The following is a 10821-nucleotide window of genomic DNA, read 5'->3' as shown; positions in this document are numbered from 1 at the left end:
GAAACCTTATACTAGATATTAGCTATTTGAATACATCTGTGCAGAATAAAATGAAACCAACAGTCATTAATGTTGATTATTGACATAATTAATACATACAATTTTCCAAGACTTACTCATTTGGGTTTTTGAGTGTTGAAAGTTTGTTATTTGGTTATACGCAGTGCCTTGAAAAAGTACTCAGCCCCTTGGATGCTTTTGTATTTTATTATTATACAACATTAAATCCCAGTGGATTTATTTATTTGACAAAGATCAACAGAAAAAAAATCTTTAATGTCAAAGAGAAAACAGATCTCAGCAAAGTGGTCTAAATTAGTGAACAAATGTTACACACAAAATAATTGATCAGATAAGTATTCACCCCCTTTAATATGACACTCCTAAATCATCACTGGTGCAGCCCATTGCTTTTAGAAATCTCAGAATTAGTTCAATGGAGATCACCTGTCTGGGCTTTCAGTAGACTGTCATATAAATGCAACTGCATGTGGCAGGAGAGAGTTTGTGGTGAGTCAGTATGATAGGCTAAACTAAATAATGAAGACAAAAGAAAATTCCAAGCAACTAATTGAAAAGGATATTAAAGAAAAGCACAAGACTAGGAGGGAGACAATAAAACATCCAAGTCTCATGATATCCAGTTAAATCAGTTATTAAAGGATTACTCCACTCAAAAATTATATTTTGCTTAAATGATTCTTACCCCATAAGCTTTATAGTGATGGCCGATAAAAAATTTTAATCACATGTTTTCATGCAGAAAGAAGGAAAGAAAGTTTATGATTCAACGGTCATGGAAGGAGCCCAATGCAACAACAGCAACAATATTTATTTATATAACACATCGTCATACAAGTGATGTGCTTTACAATATGAAGAAAGAAAAGTTTATAAAAAATAAAATTAAGATTAAGCAAAACTAAATAACAAAGAATAAAGTAAGGTCTGATAGCTGGGAGGAATGAAAAGACAAAAACAAAAATCTGCAGGGATCCCAAGGTCATGAGACCGCCTAGCCCCCACTGGGCATTCTACCTAAAATAAATTATCCCATCCTTTCAGAAATACAAATAAGACATTGGGTCAGTTAACCAAGAGAGTCGGGGTCATCAGGCTCTATTGTTAAATATAGTACAACAGCAAACAATATCAAAACGTCCATGAAACATGCATGAAAAAATGCAAAATACATAATATGCAAAGTCACTTACTCACAATGTCCACATCCATTTTTGGAAAGTGCTGTCATGAATAAGGAAGGAACATGGGCGCACATGTTAATGGAAAGTGGCAAAGTTACAGAAATGTACATGACATTTCAATGAGTGTTTGCCGGAAGGTACACTGGAGACCCTAAAGTCAGCTGTAACAAGTTTCAATAGTCTGATGACACCAAAAAGTGAGCTTGCAAACTACACATTACCAAAAACACACCATTCCCACAGTGAAGCAAGTTTACAGCATCATCCTGTTGGGATTGCTTCTGTGCAGCAAAATTTGGGGGAAATCCTAGAGGGGAACCTGATGAACTCTACCAGAAACCTGCACCTTGGGAGAAGATGTGTTTTCTAGCAAGACAACGACCACAAGCTTAAAGCCAAAGCTACATAGGAATGGGAAAAAAAATCAAAAATGTTAATGTCCAGGAGTGCCAAGTCAGAGTCCAGATCTCAATCCAACTGAGAATCTGTGGCTTGACATTGAAAAAGGCTTTTCACTCACAACCTCCATGACATCTGACAGAGCTTGAGCAGTTTTGAAATGTTTAAAGCTAATCAAGAGAGACATGAGCAGGAATTGCTACCATCTGGTAAATGATGACTTGAAAGGGTGAATTCTTATTTGATCATTTCTTTTGTGATTTGTTTTTGTAATGAATTTAGATCCCTTTTTCAGAGATCTATTTTCACTTTGACGTTAAAGAGTCTTTTTCTGCTAATCTGTCTCAAATGTTAAACTAAATCCACTGTAATTCAATGCTGTATAGCAATAAAATGTGAAAACGTCCAAGGGTGGGAACACTATTTATAGGCACTGAATGTAGCAATATGTAATACACAATTAAAAACCATAGCTGTCAATACTTTGTTCTGTTCTTCAATTGCACTTTAGGAAAATGTATATTTTCTGTTACATTTTATTGCAAATATTAAAAATAGCACTATGAATCAATAATATTTGATTTAATAGAATATTCTTATCATACAGTATATATGAAAATATTTCAACATATTACGTTATATATGAAAAAATATTTTATTAGAAGTACATCTAATGATCTAGCAATTATTTTTGTTTTTCATAACAATTTTAAAAAGTGTTTTTTTTTTAATTAAAAGGTTCATTTTTGTGTTTTTGACTTTTTACTCTTTGCCTAGAGCTGCCAGTACAAGCAGGTTCAGAAAAAATATTTTGAAGGAATCACACTTGATTTAATACGGTGTAGTTGTATGATTTGCTATAAGAAACTTTCTTAACATCCATCCATTTTCTGATCCAACTTAATTTAAAGGTAACGCTTCAGGAATTGAGAGTGTGACCAAGAACCTATGGAAAATGCCAGCAACAGTTTTGAATGGAGGGAGCTCTTCTTGGTGAATATGTTTAGCTTTCTTTCACTATGAAGTGGCCTGATTTTAGAAATACTACCCTAATAGCGGAAGGTATGGCTATGCAAATTCAGTCAAATTCAATTTATATTTAATAAACCTGAACACTTTACAGAAATCTCAAAACTAATCACAATCGTGCTTTATTTGAAAACATGATTTTCACAGCATTTTTCATGATAATAATTTTGGCAAAAGGTACATATATTGGTATTACTTTGTATGTGCATGTATCATGTTGCATAAAATCAGACCCCTGTGGATTATGAACCATGGTTTGTTTTTTAACTATGATTATGCTTTTATTGCAGATGCTTTTTCTCAGGTCATGTTGACTCCAACAACTTCAGTGGTACAAACAATCCCTGGAAAGACATTAAGGCTGTCGTGCAGAGTTTCAGGCTTCTCCTTAAGCAGTTACAGTGCACACTGGATTCGCCAGCCTCCTGGTAAAGGACTGCAATGGGTTGGCTATTACAGCAAGTCAATTGACAGTCGTTTCAAAGTTACAGAAGACAGCAGCAATAATTTGGCACATCTTGATATTAGCAACGTGTTGACAGAAGATATGGGTGTTTATTACTGTGCTCGAAGGCACAGTTGAACATTATAATGTTAAAGCGCAGCAAAAACTTCAGTGCAGAAACTTATTATTGTAAAATCGTATTAATGATTTTTAAGTGTAGAGCACATCCTTGCCTCATTTTTAATGTTTTCCATATTTTCTGCTATCATTATTTAACCTTTTAAAAATGCATGTAATTTAAAATGTGACCGTTTCTTTAAAATACATAAAATTACCATGGTTTTTAGTATGTTTTTAAAAATGAAACTCTCACATGTATTCTTCCTTCCCCCAGCTGTCTTCAAAAGGTTTATGGCCATCTCTGTGAGCTTGCTAGTTTTTGGTGTTTGGCAGGATTTAATTTGGTAGTTTATAGCTTCTTCCTCTAAAAACCCTTATGTTTATATACTGTAGATGTACGGATGAGAATACCAGGAGGTGGCACTATATGACAGCTTCAGATCTTTCCCCTAATTAACGTGCTTTCCTGCTATTTTTTGCAAAACATCTAGAATTATGTTGTCTCTCGCCTTGTGAGCATTAAGAAGACTAGTAAAAGTGATCGGCTTCATTCTCTAATAAAAGAAAAACCACTGAAAATATTTCAGGGATATAGAAAGAGATTCCTTAAAAAGTCAATTATTACTCAACTTAATTCCAAATCACTATTATCTAACAAAGGATAACTGTCTGAATGCAATAACACTTAGTTCACATGGTTTATGACACATATACCTATTGTTGTAATTAACACATCTGCTCATTTGCAATCTTTTATGATCACTAAGTAGGCCATCTGTTAAAATAATTCCATCTGAAAGATCAGAAGATCGGTTTATTAATGGACATTAGTGGTCCTACACGCAGTTTAGAATTTTCATCCTGTCTTACTGTTTCTTTTAGAATGTTTATGTTTTTTTACTTTATTTTCTGACAATTTGTCATTGTCTGCAGGTATCATTAATCTGTTTCCAGTCCTGCATGTAGGCCCTCCAACCTGCAGGGAAAAACATGTTGGTTGGTGGCTGAAATGGCACTCTAGCCGCCATAAAAAACCTCACCCTGTTCCATTCTATCTGGACTAGTGTGGTGCTGAGGTGTCACCCGTTGCATGGCTGAACTTGGGTCCTAATCAGGGATCCTGAGTTGGTTTGTCATGTGGTGGGTGCGGCAATGCGCTGTATCAGCGTATGCTCCTAACCTATCTCTCTCTCCTTCTTCAGGTATCCAAAATAACTGACGCCATCCCAGGGAAAGTGGTGAACTGAGTTGATGTGTCACATCACAATGTGACAACTGTCTGATAGGTAAGCTAACCTAAACACAGTTAAAATATCCGACTACGCCACTTGGTTTCATTAAGAGTCTGGGAACAATTGAAAGATAATAGCACACAGGCTTCTTTAAATTGGGTGGTGTGTAAACACACAATGGAATACATAACAGCAATTTCAAGAAAAACAACAACAACTTGTATTACACCAGACAATATAAAATCTATCCTTCCATCCATCCATTTTCCAACCCGCTGAATCCGAACACAGGGTCACGGGGATCTGCTGGAGCCAATCCCAGCCAACACAGGGCACAAGGCAGGAACCAATCCCAGGTAGGGTGCCAGTCCACCACAGGACACACACAAACACACCCACACACCAAGCACACACTAGGGACAATTTAGAATCACCAATCCACCTAACCTGCAAGTCTTTGGAATATGGGAGGAAACCCACGCAGACACGGGGAGAACATGCAAACTCCACGCAGGGAGGACCCAGGAAGTGAACCCAGGTCTCCTAACTGCGAGGCAGCAGCACTACCACTGCGCCACCGTACCGCCCCAAATATAAAATCTACCAAGAAGATAAAAGTACAATAGAATCTATAAATATCAGAAGCGAAAACCTTTTTAAAAAGAAAAGCACACAGTCCACACACTAAAGTCTGTTAAAATATAACAGTAGAGGATACAAGCTTTGGTGCTGCAGGGTCCAAGCTGCGTGCTGTGTTAATACAATGATTAGTCTACCAACTGTCTCACTGAAACACTCTGTTTCCCAACAGAAGTCTTGCTTCTTGTCCACTGGCCTCACTCAGTCCTCTTGTGAGTCTTCCCTTTCTCTCTACCTGGACCTGGCGTCTCTCTGGTGAAACTGTCCCTTTCTCCCAGGAGGTATGTATCACCGTCCGTGTGCCTTGTGTCTTGTCAGCCACATACCCTCATCTGACTGCGAGTCCCTGCACTCAGTGCGAGTGATCGCGACAGCGTTCTCAGTGGACCGTCTTCCCTCCTACGCCATCTGCCCTCTCACGCCATCTTCTGGACTTGTTCCATCCCTTCTGCTCTCTTTCTCTTTCTTCACACCATCTGAATCCCCAACCACCTCCCAGAAGTATATAACTGCTTCTGTCTCTGCCTTGATCGACAGGGCGATCAGTTAAACAATGGTACATACCAATTTTCTTATGTTACCAAAAGTGTAAACACATTTTCATTGGTTAAAAAAAGAGTATTGTCATCAGGTATGAAGAACTACATATACCAGTGTATGCTTATTAGTGACCAATGTCCCCTGAACATGTTAATTTTCAAACCAGGTAAATACAAACATTTTACAAGGAAGCATGCAGCTCTGTTATCGCAATCTTGTATGTTGATGAGATACAGAGCATTTTAATCTTCAAAGCAGATGACTCTTTTGCAAGACAGGTAAATATCTACATCCTTATAGGCAGATACCAACAATAACCTGTGCCAGCACTATTCAGGAAATTTGCTTTTTCACTTATCACCCCGATGTCAGAGGGGGACACTTTTACATTTTTTTTGTGCACTGGGTGGTTCCATTAGGCACCCACTGTTGGGACTGGGGGGTGAAAAGTTAAAAGGCTATCTGTACTTATTAGTGGTATTTGCTGTCTTGCAAGGGAGTCACTGCTTTGAAGTCTGGCCTTGGTAGAATGTCTGTATTTACCTGGCTTGGAAATATTGGTTCCTAATCAGCATATTTGAACTTATTAATGTTTGGTAACCATACATTTTGTTAACTTATGTTTTTATTAATTGTTAAACCCAGGCAATTTAGATGTGCCATTGATTAGACTGTTTGTCCAGGACTGACAACAGAGGGGTGAAGTAAATATAAACTGCTGGCCAGCAGAAGGCAGGAGGGAGAGTCCACAGGAAACGCTGCCAAGACACTCGGACAGGGCACAGGGGCTAGCAGACAGACAAGGGTACCTGGCTGGCACGACGTTAGGCACAAGGACGGCAACATTTACTTCCAGGGAGGAAGAGACAGCTCCACAAGGAGACGCCAGTTGTGGGTCCAGCGAAAGAGGGAAGCCACATGAGAGGACCAAGCGAAGCTGACAGACGAGGAATGAGGCGTGCCTAGGTCCCAGCCACACAAGGAGCCCAGAGTGAAAGAAAAAGGAACAACGAAGAGACGCTGACAGGGAGTCAACAATTTGACACAACTTCTGCCGGGGAACAGAGTGCATCCATGAACAATTAAGTGTTGGGGTAACACAGTGCCCAAACTGGACTCTGCACCACTAAAGGTTGTATCCTCCAATTCTTGTTTTTACGGACTTTTAGAGTGTGGACTGTGTATTTTCCTTTTAAAAAAAAGGAAGTTAATTCCTGATATGTTTAGGTTCTGTTATGTTCGTTTATCTTTTTAATGTACCTTATATTGTCTTGTACAATAGAACTTACTGTTGCCTTTTTCTGTTTTTACTGTTGTGTCTTTCATTGTGTGTTTACTCACCGCCCAATTTAAAGAAACCTGTGTGCTATTATTGGTAAATTTCAGGAGTTCCCAGTCTCTTAATAAAATTGGGTGGCGTAGTCGAATATTTTAATGGTGTGTAAGTTAGATTACCTATAAGTGTGACCAGACACCTGTGACACCAGTCTCAAGAAAGGATGCCTATTGCCCCTTTATCTATTGGATTTGTACATTTATTATTTACTGTTGTTTGCCTAAGAGAAAAAGAAAAACACCCATTGTACAAAAATGTTCTCCCTCTGACAACAACACCAATTTGCAGTAATAGAAGGAGGCCTGGAAACTAGGTAGAATTGTCAGTTCTTGTCATTTATTTTAGCATTGCCAACTTCAGTCTTAAGTGCCTACTTTGACATTTGTTATCTAGTTCTACTCCTTTTCTTTGATGCTTTGTACATTGTATTTCCTATAATGGTACATGTCCGATTTTTGTTTTGTTTCTTAATTGTTTTTGTTTGGTGGTGTGATAGTTCATGCACATTGGGGTTGGTTAAAGGGTGTCAGCTAACTGGAGCAAACTCTTCCAAGCTCATAAATGTAGTGATGTGAAGGAGGACTTTAAATCTTTACCAATAAGGGGAAAGAAGTATTATTAGCTACCTTTTGTACCTTTTATTTTTGCTGTATTGTTTAGTTCTGATTAGGTAAGCAAAGTACTAGTTTTGGACGTTAGCATTCTTTTGTGAAGCATGTTGAAATAAAGCACAAACAAGAGCATAAAGAGTGTCTCTCATGCGTATGTGTGTGACAATGTTTAAAAGTAAAGGGCGACTGTCTGAAAGTGCACTGGAGTCTGTTTTTGCTTTAGATCTATGGAGATACTCATGTGGTAGACCACCTGGTCCCACTGCAGTTTGGAGTGAAGGATGCAGTTATCCATCTACTCCACAAGGCTTATTCTGTCCCAGACAAAGCTGGCAGTAGTGTGAGGATTTTGTTTTTTGATTGTTCCAGTGCCTTCCAGTTTACCCCATCCATGTTAAGGGGTAAACTCAGAGATTTGCAGGTGGATGAGCCTATGGTGCCCTGGGTAACTGACTTTCTGTTGGGCAGACTGAAGTTTGTGATATTCAAGGACTGTGTTTCTGATACAGATGTGAGCAACACTGAGGCACCACCAGGAACAGCCTTTTCTCTTCATTCTGTACACCTCTGACTACAAATATAAAACCAGGTCATGTCACTTGCTGAAATTCTCAGATGATTCTGCACTTATGAGGTGTATTGATAAAGAGGATGAGTAGAGGAGTAAGGTAGAGAACTTTGCTTCCTGGTGTAATGAGAATTGTCTGCATCTTAACATCAGCAAAACCAAAAAACTGGTTATTGACTTTCGCCGCACCTCTATGTCCAGTCACTATTTAGGGAGTGGATGAAGAGATGGTCCACTCCTACACGTACTTGTGAGTCCACATTGATGACAGGTCTCAGAAAACAGAGGAACTATATAAGAAAAGGGAGAACAGGCTCTTTTTCCTTAGGAGACTGTGTTTCTTTAATGTGGGATGTAACTTTCTTCACATCTTTCATAACTCTGTGATGGTCAGTGAAATTTTCTACATTGTGGTGTGCTGGGCTGGTAACATCAGAGAAGCCCACAGAATCATCAAGCTAATTAAAACAGCATGCTCAGCTATAGGATGTACTTTGGACCCCTTGGAGGCCTTAGCAAAGGAGAGAATTAAATTAAAACTGTGTGCCATTATTAACAATGCTGCATATCCTCTCCCTGACACAGTAACACTGAGGACTTTCAACCAATGAATCATTCAGCAAAAGTGTGTCAAGAATGCCATGGGGGCATAACACCTCACTGGAGCTGGGACTGCCAAGTCAGACATTTTGTTTCATTTTAATTTCTGTTGCTTTTAAGTCATTCTGATATGTGTTTAAATCAAAGTGTCTGTAAATTTATTTATTTACCTATTTATGTATGTATGTATTTATTTAAAGATCTTCTGTAATAAAGCAAGTTTCCCCCCTGGACAAACAAAGCTGTATCTAATCTAATCTAATACTAAATTGGAAATCAGACTTTAAAAAGAAAAATATAGCTCAAAGTTGTAAAAATGGGCATTCGTTTGGTGTGATTTTTTTTATGCCATTTTTCAGCTGACATTTTATTACCACTGGTGCAAGTAGCCTAATACATTGTGTCTCCCTCTCATATAAAGTTCACTGGAGTCCACTTGTTTCCTCAGCTGCCCTTCAGTGCTACAGCTGCTGTTCTGATCTTCCACAGCCCCTTTAAACATGACTGCATATTCATGTTACTGGCTCCATTTCCATTGCTCACTTGGGTCAGAGACAACACCATCTGCGCTTATTTTCCCCAAATATGTGAACCAGTCCATGGTGGAATTCATCCTGAAATTTGACGATGGCCACATACCCAAGCCAATACATTTACGCAGATGACCAGGTCTCATAATTGCTGTAGTTTAACTGATCATCTCTCTCTCTTACTGACACACACACTTGTCCTTTCCATGGCTTCTCACGATGGCTTCACCTTTTTTCTGACAGCGTTTCTTTCCCAGATTTCTGTGGCTGCACAAGAAATTTCATTGTGAAAATGCCACTGATGCACAGAGCTGCTCTTTAATGTCTTTTTTAATGTCCCTAATGCATAAGGAGCACCAACAGTGGAATATGGTAATATATTTAGACATTTATTTGGTGCACGAGAATGCATTTTGGATGATATACTCAATTGGGTGGGGGTGCTTTACTGTTCTGCTACAGTGTGTGCAGGGGTTACTCCTATCAGAGTAAACTAAGTGCACTTACCTGCTGTCCTCAGTGTATGGGTACTTTTTTAACTTTTTATGCTATCATTGTGCAATTAAGGTAAAAAGACACCCCTATTCTACCCTATCAAAAGCTTCTTTTATATCTAAACACATAAACATTTCTGGAAGCTTATTTGATGAGGGAGGGCACAATACATCCAACACCTTTTGTGTTATTATTATAGGGAGCAAGTTGACTGCACATTGATGTTATTCAAAATAATAAATAAATAAGATTATGAGTTTATTAACATAAAATATTTAAATAAATATAAGGCAATCTGTACACTGTTTCACCATTGTACATCAGTAGGTCAGTGTGTAATTTCAACCCTGCACATAGGTATTACAAAAAGCTAATGGTGTTAAATTTAAATGTTTTGACATGTCAAAGTGCACAAAAAATGTATATGTTCATTTAATCTGTTTAGATTTATGAAAAAAAATATGTATTTAAATGCTGCACACCATCTGTGTTGCTGTTACATATAAATACTCAGCTTTTATGCAAACCAAGGTGAGTAACCTTTAAATTGAGAGAGGTCACTTGTTCTTCACCTTTGCGGCTTCCTTCTCTAGAACCAGTAACAGATATGGGGACTTTATATATTTTCATGTTCATGGCTGTTTTAACATGTTGGTCACTTTCATTTCTAGTTTCACTTTTATTGTTCCTTTTGCTGTTCATTTGTTTTTCCTTAAAATGAGCTGTATGTTGGATTTAACTCTTTAATTAAATGTTTGTTTTTTCAGGTGTCTATTCTGTTATTGTCTTGACACAAAAAGGTGATGAAGTCAGAAGGCCAGGAGAGTCTCTGAGACTGACCTGTCAAGGTTCAGGGCAGGACAGGGATGGAGATTCCATTGCTGCTTATAGATTGTATTGGTTTCAACAAGTGCCAGGAAAGGGACTGGAATGGCTGGCTGACATTAGCTCTAAAAGTGATGATATAGACTATGCCAGCAACATTAAGGGAAGATTAACACTCTCCAGAGACAATTCTAAACAGGCTGGGTATTTGGACATGAACAACCTCAAAACTGAAGACACTGCCACA

At 38.2% G+C, this 10821-nt stretch overlaps 1 gene segment (V, D, J or C); it reads left to right on the top strand.

Moving 5' to 3' along the window:
• Positions 1–2767: 2767 nt before the first annotated feature.
• LOC127526525 (immunoglobulin heavy variable 3-30-3-like) lies at positions 2768–3216 on the top strand. The segment is given in 2 exon segments: positions 2768–2810; positions 2924–3216. Coding segments are annotated over 2 exon segments (336 nt in total).
• Positions 3217–10821: the final 7605 nt, after the last annotated feature.

This window comes from Erpetoichthys calabaricus, chromosome 2, assembly GCF_900747795.2.
Source record: "Erpetoichthys calabaricus chromosome 2, fErpCal1.3, whole genome shotgun sequence".
Classification (NCBI taxonomy): domain Eukaryota; kingdom Metazoa; phylum Chordata; class Cladistia; order Polypteriformes; family Polypteridae; genus Erpetoichthys; species Erpetoichthys calabaricus.
The sequence above is the reverse complement of the archived record's forward strand: the minus strand, read 5'-3'. Positions and strand labels throughout refer to the sequence as shown.